Source organism: Oncorhynchus kisutch, linkage group LG18 (assembly GCF_002021735.2).
Source record: "Oncorhynchus kisutch isolate 150728-3 linkage group LG18, Okis_V2, whole genome shotgun sequence".
Lineage (NCBI taxonomy): Eukaryota > Metazoa > Chordata > Actinopteri > Salmoniformes > Salmonidae > Oncorhynchus > Oncorhynchus kisutch.
This window is the reverse complement of record NC_034191.2, coordinates 52227588-52243716: the sequence shown is the minus strand read 5'-3', so window position 1 is coordinate 52243716 and position 16129 is coordinate 52227588. Positions and strand designations below refer to the sequence as shown.

General features: G+C 45.2%; 1 protein-coding gene across 1 annotated transcript in view; it reads right to left on the bottom strand.

Moving 5' to 3' along the window:
- Positions 1–16129, bottom strand: part of LOC109886395 (coagulation factor XIII A chain-like) — a 28802-nt gene that overhangs the window by 1174 nt on the left and 11499 nt on the right. Inside the window, exons 6-11 of the mRNA XM_031795292.1 lie at positions 15879–16050; positions 10465–10612; positions 9852–9961; positions 1674–1762; positions 1326–1488; positions 319–597 (exon numbers count right to left, since the gene is read on the bottom strand). Of these exons, the coding sequence (XP_031651152.1) occupies positions 319–597; positions 1326–1488; positions 1674–1762; positions 9852–9961; positions 10465–10612; positions 15879–16050 (961 nt within the window). The remainder of the gene's footprint in view (positions 1–318; positions 598–1325; positions 1489–1673; positions 1763–9851; positions 9962–10464; positions 10613–15878; positions 16051–16129) is intronic.

Genomic DNA, 16129 nt, shown 5'->3' with positions numbered 1-16129 from the left:
ATTTGGGATTCACCATTGTTTACCATTTGGTACCAGGTTGTTACCTGTAAAGTCTTTTGAGGTAAGTACTAGAGAGTATCCCATCGTTACCTCACGTTCTCTTACAATACAATACATACACACACCTGCTGAAACAGGGCGTTGCCATAAAGCTGTAAAAGGACTGCAAAGCATTTTTTATAAGCAGCTGAGGATTTTATTTCAGAGGAGGGGTCTGAAAGCTTTGCAGGACTATCATACAGAGTTGTGATACATGGAGACAAGCCCAAAATGACCTACAGTACAGGTATATGAAGGGTCACCCTGGTTTCTACTCACTCTCCATGGGTTTCAGAGTGACGTCAAAGGTCTCCTGCTTGAACTGAGCCCTTTGGATGTTGGTGTAGTAGATCGTGGAGCCAACCAGGAGGCCATGGATGGTGCGTGTGTCTTCACTCAGGTTCCTGAAGACCACAGCCATCTGGAAGTTCTGGCCAATCTTCACACGCTCCTGCGGGATCTCCAGCGTCATCTCCACGCCCTGCTCATCGTCATATTGCAAATGCGCCTTGTAGGTTCTCCCGGCATTCTTCATGGTCTCCTCATCTTTACTACTGCCTGTGTATGTGTGGGAAGTTGGAGGGGAATAGAGTTAACATGGGACTGGTGGCCCAGGCTGGTCTAGTGATCTAAACCGCTCTCTTCGGAATACATATATCGCTGCAGCAAAGGTTAGAATCCGGCCCGCTGCTATTTTAGCAATTCTCTTCTATCTTTTCTCTCTCTCTATCAAATAGAATAGACAGACAAATATGAGAGGACTGGGACTACCACACTCCTTAAAAGAACAACCATGGGACTGATATGAAACTCTTGGCAATTTTATTTCACCTATAGGAATATACTGTATATACTGTACAGCCCAGGACCTCCACATCTGGCTTCTTCTGAGGCCAGCCACCCTGACAGCAGATGAAACTGAGGAGTATTTCTGTCTGTAATAAAGCCCTTTTGTGAGGAAAAACTCATTCTGATTGGCTGGGCCTGGCTCCCCATGGCTGCACTCCTACCCAGTCATTTGAAATCCATAGATTAGGGCCAAATACAGTTATTTAAATTGACTGATTTCCTTATATGAACTGTAACTCAGTAAAATCGTTGAAATTGTTGCATGTTGCGTTTATATTTTTGCAAAGTAATTTGAAAAGCAGTAATAGCAAAGTCATTTCTATACTTCATTCATGTTGCATTAGTTTCATGAGACATTTTGCAAACTGCCAATAACAACCTTTAAAATGTGCAGTTGCACCCTTGCCAGCCTACTCCGTTGTCCAGGTGCCACATACCTTCTGGGTATTTGTACGTCCCTGTAATGTCCATTGGCTCATAATTGTTTCCACCAATGGACTTTGTCAGGATTTTCATGCCGACATAAGTTGTGTCTACGCTTAGTAACTCAGTTTTCCCAGTTTGTGAGTTTAGCTTGTATTTGTAAACGTCGCTATTCACCTGAGGTTAAAAGAAAGAGATCAATGTGAATATGATGATTGATTTTAATTAAATAAAATGTATTGCAAGTTATAAAGCATAACTGTGTTACGCTTCATCATGGCATAGAGTGACGATGAAGTCATTATGGCTGAACATTCAACAGAGTGTTACTGGTCAAGCATAAAGAAGATGTATTGTTTTACCTCAGCAAACACAAACGGGGCATCAAATTGATAGCCAAGCATTCCTTCCTTGATGGCTTTGACAGAGCAAGGTCCACAGCGGTAATATCCTGCAAAAACAATATCAACAACCCATGACCCTGTCTGACTTTTAAAAGAATAGTTCACGTTTCCAAAAATGTTTGGTTATTTTCGTCTTCCCTATGGTGCTGTTATTTCATCCAAACGGTTTTGATATTTTGTTAGCTGGTTATTTAGCATCTTCTAGAATATATTGGCTAGCATTTCTGGAGAATACAGCAAAGCAATTGGAAACGGATTGTATTAATTATCAGGGTTTTGGTACATTTTCAAGATGCAGTCAATGCTTTTCAGAGCCATTTAATTCATTTTAATTATTGCCTGTACAATTGTGGCCTAATATATTGGCACCCTTGCACTTTTTATAAATAATTCCCAATTTATTCTAAAATGAGTTTAGATTTAAAAAACTATTTGGTGAAATGACATGGACAAAATTATTATCACCCAAGAGCTAATACCTGGATGCAGAGGTTTTGGCCAGATAACTGCCAACAAATGCTTCCTGTGGACATCAATGAGCTTGCTGCACCTTTTACTGGATCCCTAAAACTGCTGCAAACTGCTCCAATTCTGCAATATTTTAGGGATGCCTTCTACCAACTGCTGTTTTCAGTTCTCGCCATAGATTTTTGATGGGATTCAGATCTGGACTCAACACTGGCCACTCCAAAATAGTCCAGCTTTTCTTCTTGAACCATTCCTGGGTGCTTTCTGATGTGTGTTTTGGGTCATTGTCCTGCTGGTTGACCCACAACCTTTGACAGAGACTCCTTTTTTGGACACCGATGACTCACAAATGTCTCTAGCAGAGGCGATGCTGTCATTCCATATTATCATATTTATCTACAATCTGTAGGGCTGATCATTTTAGTTATAATTGTGCATAGTAATGCATCTTAATCCTTTTTTCACCATCCGTCACAATCCCTGCAGCCCACAGACAAGTTTTTCCTTTTCATGACTTTCATCTTTCACTAGGTCTGAAGCAGAGGGATCTGGCCCACAGATTCAACATCCAACATTCAGGGAGACGCAATACATCTCGGCTGATGGTCCCTGTGTAGCAGCTGACTTGCAGAGAGAAGGAGCACAAGTTGTTTGACACCGTCATCCCTCTCACCATCACTGGAAGCATCAACCAGCTCTACACCTTTGCCTGCCTCGTCGTCAACTACCAGAATGGGCCTCTGGTCAAAGCATGGGCAAAGGACTAGCGATGCTGTCAATTTCAATACTATTAGACTGGTAACTGATTTCCCGGTTTTTGTATCTGCTGCAGTTTTTTTCCAAGTCTACAGCCTGTGTTAACAGCTACATTCAGACACTTTCTTGAACATAATTGCCATTATGTAGGCCTGCACTCTACTATTTTGTCCAGTGTTCTCAATAACAAACCAACATGTTTCCCCAAAACATTTGACGTCACTATCATTTCAACTATATTGTTGGATTCAGGGGGATAAAACAGTTATCCACTGTTTTTGTGCAATCTTTCAAAATCTAAAGCCTTATACTTCATAACTTTAGGAAATAATAACATCTGCTGAAATAATCACAGATGTGGTGAAGACGTACAAAATGTGTTTAATCTTTTAAGATTAAAAATCATTAGAGACAAACAACAAGAACTGGGACTATTACATGATGCTCATTCGGGAGCTAACATGGCTGCCATAGAATATTGTAGTGTTATGTGAAGGCATCGCAATGCAGAAACCTCAATGTCTGTCACGAACCTTGCCGAAGACGGTGCCTCTTCCTGTTCGGGCGGTGCTCGGCGGTCGTCGTCGCCGGCCTATTAGCTGCCATCGATTTCCTTTCCGTTTGTTTTTGGTTATTGGGTAATTGGGTACACCTGTTTTGTATTTAGGTTTTTGTTTGTATGGTATTTAAGGGCACTAGGCCTGCTGGGTATTTGTGCGGGCTTGTTTTGTGTTACTCTGTGTTTGATGGTGTGAGTAATTGTACATTTCTTCTCCGGACTATTTTGTCCTGTTGTTTGGACCGGCAACCTATTATACGCCCTGTGTGTTGGCGTGACTGTTTTTGTTGCACTGGAGATTAAATTTGAAGGAAAGACTGAACCCTGCTCTCTGCGCCTGATTCCACCCACCACCACTCCTATTAATCGTAACAGAAGCCCGCACCCGCCAAAATGGAATCAGCAGGAGCAGCGACCACCCCTCTCACCACTATGGAAGAGCGCGTTCACCACCACACAGCGGTCCTCCATCGGATTGGTACCGCGATGGACCAGATGATGGAGAGGATGGAACGATGGGAGAGGAGTGGCCTACTGACGTCTACCCCAGCTCCCCCACTGCCGACATCACCTACTCCACCTATGTCATACTCTGGGTCCGGCGCACTGCGTCTCTCCCCCCCGAGGGAGTACGATGGAGCGGCGGCTGGGTGCCAGGGATTTTTGCTCCAGCTAGAGCTCTACCTGGCTACCGTGCGTCCGGCTCCCTCGGGTGAGGAGAGTGTGAGCCTCCTCGTCTCCTGTTTAACGGGCAGGGCCCTGGACTGGGCTAACGCGGTCTGGAACAGTCCAGACTCGGCTCGGGACAACTACCTGGAGTTCACCCGCCGTTTCCGAGCTGTGTTCGATCATCCACCAGAGGGTAAAGCGGCGGGTGAGCAACTGTTCCACCTCAGACAGGAGACGAGGAGCGCACAGGAATTCGCGTTGGAGTTTAGGACCCTAGCTGCTGGTGCTGGGTGGAATGACAGGGCCCTGATGGACCATTACCGGTGTAGTCTCCGGGAGGACGTCCGCCGGGAACTAGCTTGCAGGGACACAACTCTCTCCCTGGATGAACTAATAGACATGTCTATTCGATTGGACAACCTGCTAGCTGCCCGCGGGCGTTCAGAAGGGGTCCTGTTCATTCCACCTTCCAGCTCTCCCACTCCTACTCCGATGGAGTTGGGAGGAGCTGCATCTAGGGGGATCAGAGGGGGCTCCTCCTGCTCCTATTGTGGACGGAGAGGACACACTTCGGACCGGTGTTGGAGGAGTCCCTCTGGGAGTCGAGAGGGTCGGCGGAACACTCCTCGGCCACCCCAGGTGAGTAAGCACCAAACTCACCCAGAGCTCCCTGTTGGTCATATGTTTTTGTTAATTTTTTTTCCTGCGTTTTTCCCCTCTCTTCAGCATAAGGCGCTAGTCGATTCAGGCGCAGCTGGGAGTTTTATGGATCGTGGACTCGCCCGTAAATTGGGTATTCCGTTAGTACAGATAGACCCACCTGTCCCCGTGCACTCCTTAGATAGCCGACCGTTAGGGTCAGGGTTGGTCAGGGAGGCCACGATTATGCTGGACATGGTAACGCAGGGGAATCATAGGGAGAGGATCAGTTTCTACCTTATTGATTCACCTGGGTTTCCGGTGGTGTTGGGGGTTCCCTGGCTGGCTATTCACAATCCCCTTATTTCCTGGAAACAGGGGGCTCTTAAGGGGTGGTCAGACGAGTGTTCAGAGAGGTGTATAGGAGTTTCCATCGGTGCCACGACGGTGGAGAGTCCAGACCAGGTTTCCACCGTGCGCATTCCCCCAGAATATGCCGATTTGGCTATCGCTTTTAGTAAGGAGAGGGCGACCAAATTACCACCTCATCGACGGTGGGATTGCGTGATAAACCTCCAGGAGAACGCTGCACTTCCCCGGAGTCATGTGTACCCGCTGTCACAGGAGGAGACGGTGGCTATGGAAACATATATCACGGAAGCTCTGAGACAGGGGTACATTCGGCCCCCCATGTCACCCGTCTCCTCGAGTTTCTTTTTTGTGAGGAAAAAGGAGGGAGGTCTGCGTCCGTGCATTGATTATCGAGGTCTCAATTCGATCACAGTGGGTTTTAGTTATCCGCTACCTCTCATCGCTACGGCGGTGGAATCATTCCACGGAGCGCGTTTCTTCACAAAACTGGACCTCAGGAGCGCGTATAATCTGGTGCGTATTCGGGGAGGAGACGAGTGGAAAACAGCGTTTAGTACCACATCAGGCCACTATGAGTACCTCGTCATGCCGTATGGGTTGATGAATGCTCCAGCCGTCTTCCAATCCTTTGTAGATGAGATTCTCAGGGACTTGCACGGGCAGGGTGTGGTAGTGTATATTGATGACATCTTGATTTATTCTGCCACACGCGCCGCGCATGTTTCCTTGGTGCGCAGGGTTCTTGGGCGACTGCTGGAGCATGACCTATACGTCAAGGCTGAGAAATGTGTGTTCTCCAAACCAGCCGTTTCCTTCCTGGGTTATCGCATTTCCAGCTCGGGGATGATGATGGAGTGTGACCGCGTTAACGGCGTGCGTAATTGGCCGACTCCGACCACGGTAAAGGAGGTGCAGCGATTTTTAGGGTTTGCCAATTACTACCGGAGGTTTATCCGGGGTTTTGGCCAAGTAGCGGCGCCCATTACCTCACTGCTAAAGGGGGGGCCGGTGCGTCTGCAGTGGTCAGCAGAGGCTGATGGAGCCTTCAACCAGTTGAAGGCACTGTTCACTGGGGCTCCCGTGTTGGCGCATCCGGACCCTTCGTTAGCATTCATAGTGGAGGTGGATGCGTCCGAGGCTGGGGTTGGAGCCGTGCTGTCTCAGCGCTCGGGTACGCCACCGAAGCTCCGTCCCTGCGCTTTCTTTTCTAAGAAGCTGGGTCCGGCGGAGCGGAACTATGATGTGGGGGACCGGGAGTTACTAGCTATGGTAAAAGCCCTGAAGGTGTGGAGACACTGGCTAGAGGGGGCTAAACACCCTTTTCTCATCTGGACTGACCACCGTAATCTGGAGTATATTCGGGCAGCGAGGAGACTGAATCCGCGTCAGGCTAGGTGGGCCATGTTCTTTACACGTTTTAGATTTACGATCTCTTACAGACCAGGTTCCCTCAACACTAAGGCCGACGCGCTGTCCCGTCTCTATGACACCGAGGACCGGGCCATCGAACCCACTCCCATCCTTCCAGCCTCTCGGCTGGTGGCCCCAGTGGTATGGGAGGTGGACGCGGACATCGAGCGAGCGTTGAGGGTTGAACCTGCGCCTACACAGTGTCCGACTGGTAGAAGTTACGTACCGCTTGGTGTCCGTGATAAGTTGATTCGGTGGGCCCACACACTACCGTCTGCGGGTCATCCGGGGATTGATAGGACGGTGCGGGGTCTTAGGGGGAAATACTGGTGGCCCACCTTAGCTAGGGATGTGAGGCTCTATGGCTCTTCCTGTTCGGTATGCGCCCAGAGTAAGGCTCCTAGGCACCTTCCTCGAGGGAAGTTACAGCCCCTCCTGGTTCCACAACGGCCATGGTCCCATCTCTCGGTAGATTTCCTTACTGATCTTCCCCCATCTCAGGGGAACACTACCGTTCTGGTCGTTGTGGATCGGTTTTCTAAGTCCTGCCGTCTCCTCCCATTGCCTGGTCTCCCTACGGCCCTACAGACTGCAGAGGCTCTATTTACCCACGTCTTCCGGCACTATGGGGTTCCAGAGGATATCGTCTCCGATCGGGGTCCCCAGTTCACGTCTCGGGTTTGGAAGGCGTTTATGGAGCGTCTGGGGATCTCGGTCAGCCTTACCTCTGGTTATCACCCCGAAAGTAATGGGCAGGTGGAGAGAGTAAACCAGGAAGTGGGCAGGTTTCTGAGGTCGTATTGCCAGGACCGGCCAGGAGAATGGGCGAGGTACGTCCCGTGGGCAGAGTTGGCCCAAAACTCTCTTCGACATTCGTCCACGAATATGTCGCCATTCGAATGCGTACTGGGCTACCAGCCGGTCCTGGCTCCGTGGCATCAGAGTCAGACCGAGGCTCCTGCGGTGGAGGAGTGGGTACAGCGCTCTAGAGAGACCTGGCGGGCAGTCCAGGATTCTCTCAGGCAGGCCAGTGAACGGCAGAAGAGAGACGCTGACCGCCACCGCAGCGAGGCCCCGGTGTTCGCACCAGGGGACAGGGTCTGGCTCTCGACCCGAAACCTGCCCCTCCGCCTGCCCTGCCGGAAGCTGGGGCCGCAGTGTGTGGGGCCATTTAAAGTCCTGAGGAGGATAAACGAGGTGTGTTATAGATTGCAACTTCCCTCTTATTATCGTATTAACCCCTCGTTTCATGTGTCTCTCCTCAGGCCGGTGGTAGCTGGTCCCCTACAAGACAGTGAGGTACCGGAGGTCCCTCCACCCCCTCTGGACATCGAGGGGTCCCCGGCGTACACAGTACGAGCTATTCTGGACTCGAGACGCCGGGTGAGGGGCCTGCAGTACCTCGTGGACTGGGAGGGGTACGGTCCGGAGGAGAGGTGCTGGGTACCGGGGAGGGACATTTTAGATCCTTCCCTCTTGAGGGATTTCCATCGCCTCCACCCGGATCGCCCTGCGCCTCGTCCTCCGGGTCGTCCTCGAGGCCGGGGTCGGCGCGCTGCGGGAGCCGTGTGTCAGGGGGGGGGGTACTGTCACGAACCTTGCCGAAGACGGTGCCTCTTCCTGTTCGGGCGGTGCTCAGCGGTCGTCGTCGCCGGCCTATTAGCTGCCATCGATTTCCTTTCCGTTTGTTTTTGGTTATTGGGTAATTGGGTACACCTGTTTTGTATTTAGGTTTTTGTTTGTATGGTATTTAAGGGCACTAGGCCTGCTGGGTATTTGTGCGGGCTTGTTTTGTGTTACTCTGTGTTTGATGGTGTGAGTAATTGTACATTTCTTCTCCGGACTATTTTGTCCTGTTGTTTGGACCGGCAACCTATTATACGCCCTGTGTGTTGGCGTGACTGTTTTTGTTGCACTGGAGATTACATTTGAAGGAAAGACTGAACCCTGCTCTCTGCGCCTGATTCCACCCACCACCACTCCTATTAATCGTAACAATGTCCCAACTCTCTAAACACATGGCTCTGGATATATGAAACAAGTGTGTTGGGTATCTTGTTTTGCAACACAACACATTCTAAAGTAAATGTTTAAAAGTATGAGAACAGCCATAAACATAGAAAGGGCCCAAGAACATTCATTTCAGATGAAAAAATGCAAATGTGGAAAAATATACAGCGAGGTCAATAATTATTGGCACCCTTGATAAAGATGAGCAAAAAAGACTGTATAGAATAAATGATTCTAATACAAATACTGAGCTACTGTATATTGTATAAAAATATATATGTTCTATTATACTAATACAATTGCTTAGAGAAAGAGAAAAAACTAGCTCTATTTTCATGTTATCTGACCATACAGTAGCATCACCTAGAGTTTAATAAATGGCATTGGCACATGGATTGGAAACAGCGCTATGGTCAGATGACATGAAAATGAAGCTCTTTGGCCACGCGCACCAGTGGTGGGCTTGGTGTTGAAAAACAGAAGCGTATGCATAAAAGTACCTCATACTTATGGTAAAATAAGGTGGTGGATTTTTGATGTTTTGGGACTATTTTTGCTTCCATTGGTCCTGGGGCCTTTAAGGTTAATGGCATCATGGACTTTACCAAGTACCAGGATATTTTATCCAAAAACCTGGTTGCTTCTGCCAGGAGGCTGACACTTGGCTGCAAGTGGATCGTCCAGCAAGACAATAACCCCAAGCACTAATCAAAATCCACAAACAAATGGTTAATTGAGTACAAAATCAACCTGTTGTTTGAATTGAAGAGGGCAGTCCATAAGTGCAGACTAAAGACAACAAGGATCTGGAGAGATTCTTTATCGAGGAACTGTGGTCTAAGATCACTCCTAATGTGTTTGTTCTCCAATCTCATAAAACATTGAAGAACAAGGCTCAGTGTCGTTATCCTCGCAATGGGAGGGTGCTGGAGTATTGAAAACAGGGATGCCAATAATTTTGACCCTCTTTTTTAGATGGTTTTGTATTGCTTGTTAAATAAACTAAATATATTTTGCTGAGCAATTGTATTAGTATAAAATAATGTTATGTTTTTGCATAAAATATAGCTCAGTAATTGTATTTATTTAGCCTAGCAGTTATCAAGGGTGCAAATTATCATGGAACACACTATCTTAAATGGCTGTGTTTTCATTAATTTCATTATGCAATTTTGAATCCCATTCTAAGCATACAAAATGTGTATACAGAAGTGAAAATTAGGTCTCTCCCATTATCCTAATTTCTCTCTTACCATCACTGGTTTCCTGGGGGGTTGAATCCACCACCTGCCAGCCACCTAAGTTCTGGTATGCAGGGAGGTCAAATCTGGACAAGTAAGCCTCATTCCAGCAGTGGTAGTTCCTGTGGAGACAATGCACACCTCTCAATAACACTATCTGGCATTGTGCACCCATCTGGAACACTATCTGGCATCCTGCACCCATCAGGAACACTATCTGGCATCCTGCACCCATCAGGAACACTATCTGGCATCCTGCACCCACCAGGAACACTATCTGGCATCCTGCACCCATCATGAACACTATCTGGAATCCTTCACCCATCAGGAGCACTATCTGGCATCCTGCACCCACCAGGAACACTATCTGGCATCCTGCACCACTCAGGTACACAATATGTCATCCTTCACCACTTAGATACACTATCTGGGATTCTGCACAATCATTTTCTTCTTGGAGCACAATGATTTAAAGATAACAGGGACATCTAGTCCATTTCACCCCCCACCATGCTATGACTAAACTGTTTTTACAGTACATACAGTGAAAGATAGGATTATAGAAACCTACGTTCTGGGATTTCATTTTCATTCAATACAAATGGATAAGCAGAAATATAACTACCAGATTGAGTCTCTGGTAAGGCGCTCGTTCAGTTCAAGTACATTTCCCACTGAGTTGAAGATGAGATCTGTGACTATGTTCCCTGTGTTGTCGTGGGCAGAGTTGAAGTTGGTGATCACCCTGGCAGGGATGCCCAGACACCGCAGAACTGGGGCAGGGGAGGGGACACCATTAAAAGACTAGGCAATACTTCAAAATAAGCATATATTAATTAACATGCAATTGTGAACATTAATAAATGTTTAACTAATACATTAAATGTATTCAATCAATTGATTAGAGTAGATTTATGAATATAACTTTCAGAAGTGTGTTTTACTTGCACAGCAGCGGGCCTTGTCTGAGGAAACTGCTACCTATTTTTTTCTGTCAATGGTACTAGGTCACCTTAATTACACATTTTCTACATCTCATGCATACCTAGAAAGTGGCCTATGCTCCAGACTAGTCAGAAAAATGGGATTTGTGTATTGAGCTATGGCTTAGCATAATGAGCATGGCCTTATTTTTATTACAGCATACTGGATGACTGTCACTCATATTCTGTTCACCAAGCTCAATAAAACAGCGACTACACGATACAAAAATGTTCCCTGTACCCATCATAAGGTTCCTACAACCCAGCCTATGAATGAAAGTTTGCAACGTAGGTGCACAGCCGTCATACCGCTCAGGAAAGAGACGTGTTCTGTCTCCTAGAGATGAACGTACTTCGGGGCGAAAAGTGCAAATCAATCCCAGAACAACAGTGAAGGACCTTGTGAAGATGCTGGAGGAAACAGGTACAAAAGTATCTATATCCTCAGTAAAGCGAGTCCTATATCGACATAACCTGAAAGGCCGCTCAGCAAGGAAGAAGCCACTGCTCCAAAACCGCCATAAAAGCCAGACTACAGTTTGCAACGGCACATGGGGACAAAGATCGTACTTTTTGGAGAAATGTCCTCTGGTCTGATGAAACAGAAATAGAACTGTTTGGCCATAATGACCATTATTATGTTTGGAGGAAAAAGGAGGAGGCTTGCAAGCCAAAGAACACCATCCCAACCTTGAAGCACAGGGGTGGCAGCATCATGTTGTGGGGGTGCTTTGCTGCAGAAGGGACTGGTGCACTTCACAAAATAGATGGCATCATGAGGGAGGAAAATGATGTGGATATATTGAAGCAACATATCAAGACATCAGTCAGGAAGTTAAAGCTTGGTCACAAATGGGTCTTCCAAATGGACAATGACCCCAAGCATACTTCCAAAGTTGTAGCAAAATGGCTTAAGGACAATCAAGGTATTGGAGTGGCCATCACAAAGCCCTGACCTCAATCCTAGAAAATCTGTGGGCAGAACTGAAAAAGCGTGTGCGAGCAAGGAGGCCTTCAAACCTGACTCAGTTAACACCAGCTCTGTCAAGAGGAATGGGCCAAAATTCACCCAACTTATTGTGGGAAGCTTGTGGAAGGCTACCCAAAACGTTTGACCCAAGTTAAACAATTTAAAGGCAATGCTACCAAATACTAATCATGTATGTAAACTTCTGACCGACCTGAAATGTGATGGAAAGACATAAAAGCTGAAATTAAATCATTCTCTCTACTATTATTCTGACATTTCACATTCTTAAAATCAAGTGGTGATCCTAACTGACCTAAAACAAGGAATTCTTACTAGGATTAAATATCAGGAATTGTGAAAAACTGAGTTTAAATGTATTTGGCTAAGGTGTATGTAAACTTCAGACTTCAACTGTATATCATTTCTTCTCGTAACTATCTTACAAGCTCTCCTCCTCTCACCTTTTCCCTTCCCTTGTGGACTCCAGTGCACAACACAACAGCTGTGGGTGACCAGGTGAAAAAACCTTTCCAAGCCAAACCATATCACGACCGCTAACCTCTATAGACAGCCTGCATACTGTAGTTGTCATATCATTGTCAACTAGAAAAAATAGAACTAACACATTAGTTGCTGCTACAATCATGCAGTACAGTGTACAGTCAGAAAGCAGTTTAGCAGTTACACCAGCGGGCTCCAATGGCAATAAATTAATTAAACCAAAACAGTTCCATTGATGAAGTGTGTACAACCCTCTCAAAAATCTAAGCAGAGCTCATGCCTTTGGTGCAACTTTTTTCAAATCATCATTAGAGGCGCATCATGCAGACTTACAATGCATTAAAAATCTAAACATATTCCCAAACATTTGTATCACAACTAACGTTGCATGAATAACTAAATGAAGCAACTCGAAGTGTCTGTTTCTTTGTTAAGCGCTCAGCAAAGAACAGCAGCATGTGCGCACTCCCTCAAATCTTGGAGAAAATACCCTTTCTGTTTTATTCATCTATGTGCCTTTAGAGGCCATGCAATTCATTACTCATCTTTAAAACAAAAACAATTTAGGTAAACAATAATGAAATAGAGGGACAGATTAATAGCAATAAAAACTTTCCCGTAGAGGCACAGAATATGTTTGAGGATAAACAAAAAGAAATTAAGGAACTTATTCAAGAAGTAATATATTATTAAAAAAATATCAAACTGGATGGAATGTGAGGGAAAAATGCACCAAATCATTTCTTATCTTCAACATAGAAATGCTACCAAAAATAATTTACTGAAACTTGTTACAAATAACAGTCACCCATGATTTACCAAATAATATTTTGAAAGAGGGAAAGTACTTTTAAGCATAAGTTTTCATTTCAGTCTCCTCCATCTCCAATATCCAATTTTTTTTTAAATTAATAATGCAAAATGAACAGCTGTACAGAAAGACTCATGTGAAGGCCAAATTACAGAGGAGGAACATCTTGGTGCAAGTCCAGGAAAACTCTATGCCTTGATGGCATACCAAACCTTTTTTTAATGTACTGTACTCAGAGGACCGTTTATTAGGATGTTTTGATAGTGGTGATGTGGGGGCTGTGCTTTGGCAAAGTGGGTGGGGTTATATCCTTCCTGTTTGGCCCTGTCCGGGGGTGTCCTCGGATGGGTCCACAGTGTCTCCTGACCCCTCCTGTCTCAGCCTCCAGTATTTATGCTGCAGTAGTTTATGTGTCGGGGGGCTAGGGTCAGTTTGTTATATCTGGAGTACTTCTCCTGTCCTATTCGGTGTCCTGTGTGAATCTAAGTGTGCGTTCTCTAATTCTCTCCTTCTCTCTTTCTTTCTCTCTCTCGGAGGACCTGAGCCCTAGGACCATGCCCCAGGATTACCTGACATGATGACTCCTTGCTGTCCCCAGTCCACCTGGCCGTGCTGCTGCTCCAGTTTTAACTGTTCTGCCTTCTTATTATTCGAACATGCTGGTCATTTATGAACATTTGAACATCTTGGCCATGTTCTGATATAATCTCCACCCAGCACAGCCAGAAGAGGACTGGCCACCCCACATATGCTCTCTCTAATTCTCTCTTTCTTTCTCTCTCTCGGAGGACCTGAGCCCTAGGACCATGCCCCAGGACTACCTGACATGATGACTCCTTGCTGTCGCCAGTCCATCTGACCGTGCTGCTGATCCAGTTTAAACTGTTCTGCCTTATTATTATACGACCATGCTGGTCACTTATGAACATCTTGGCCATGTTCTGTTATAATCTCCACCCGGCACAGCCAGAAGAGGACTGGCCACCCCACATAGCCTGGTTCCTCTCTAGGTTTCTTCCTAGGTTTTGGCCTTTCTATGGAGTTTTTCCTAGCCACCGTGCTTCTACACCTGCATTGCTTGCTGTTTGGGGTTTTAGGCTGGGTTTCTGTACAGCACTTTGAGATATCAGCTGATATACGAAGGGCTATATAAATACATTTGATTTGATTTGATCACTCCTATAAAACTGGTAGATTATCAGATACTCAACCAGGTCTGACTTCATTATTACTGAGGCATAACCCAAGTGGTAAACATATGAAGATCCAGTCCATAAAAAAAATTGGAGGCCCCTTACACTAATGAAAAATACTAACAAAAATGCATAGCGCACAGAATACTTTTTTAATTGTTGGATATTATTCCATATAGATCGCAAAATACTTGAAAATAGATTTTTGATGTACAGATTCCATGGCACATGGTTTATGAACGGATACACAAAATGATGCTGGATTCTAAACGTATTGTTTTTCAATTTAAATTACTATACAAAATTCTTGCAACCAATAGAATGTTATACTGTATAAATGAGGGATACAACCATCCCAGATCTGCAGATTTTGCAGAGAGACAGAATATTCTGCAAAGAGACAGAATATTGTCACGGACGTCTTCATCTGAAGAGGAGAGGCGAGAAGGATCGGAGCACCAAAATGCGGCGTGGTATGTGTTCATCGTGAATTTTAATAAAGAAAACACTGAACACTGAAACACACTATACAAAAACAATAAACGAAATAACCACCATGAAGCTAATGAGAACTGTGCTGACACAAGCAATCAACATAGACAATCACCCACAAACAAACAGTGCAACCCAGGCTACCTAAGTATGATTCTCAATCAGAGACAACTATTGACACCTGCCTCTGATTGAGAACCATACTAGGCCGAAACATACAAATCCCCAAATCATAGAAAAACAAACAGACTGCCCACCCCAACTCACGCCTTGACCATACTAAATAAATACAAAACAAAGGAAATAAAGGTCAGAACGTGACAAATATTTAGGTCATTTGTTTTGGTACTGTTCATGTTTACCTTGTTTTAGGTCGCAGGTTCAGGAATGGCTGAATAATTATTGTTAACTCTGTAAATATAACTGCTGGGTGATTTAAAAAGCCATAGTCAATCCACCAATAATATAATAATAGTCAAAATGTTTCTCTTTAATTTACAATCTGTAGAAACTATGAGAATGGAAAGGTTCAGAACTTTTGTGAAACATCATATTACAGTTGAAAAATATTTGGCAAATAGAAATTAAAACTGGACGGTCTTCAGAAATAGATGGGAGGGTAGGAGGTTTTCTGAAGGATGGGATTAAAAACCAACAAAAGAGAACTATTTTAAAATATACTGTGTCTGTAAAATGTATATAGTATGTATAAGCTGGAAGTAGAAGCCTAAGTGTTGTTGTCCATTAGTTTACTCCAATTAGGGGAGGGTGGTAGGGTTAAGGCAAAATAATAAAGGAAAATATATTTTAAAAGATATATATTGGAGATTGAAAATGATGCAGACAATTATATTGATGGAAGCCACAATCCATCTGCAATATTAAAGCTGATCTACCCTCTAATTTTAAGGCAACCTTTTCTCAGTTGAAAATTGCAGTTTATAACTGGATGGGCCAGTTTTCTATTGCCCATCAATCCCTCAGTGGAAGTCACAGGTAATTTGGAAGACACATGACCTATGTTGTGGGGTGGGCATAATTATGATGACTGATTTTGAAAACGAAAAGGGCATTTAATCAGGCACTCACAGGTGTTGAACGTCCCGGCGTAGACCCAGCACTGAGCGAATCTGACGGGCCCTTTGTTGACGTACTGAAGCAGGATCTGGTCACTGCCAATCCAGAAGGTTGGTGCAGTGCCAAGGGAGTAGTTATCACTCCAGTTACCCACCAAGACCCCGCGGTCATCCTGGGAGTTCATCTGGTTCCACAAGGAATGGAAAAATATATAGAAAACCCCCCAAAGAGATTAGTGCACCAGGTATAAGGATAGGTTAGTT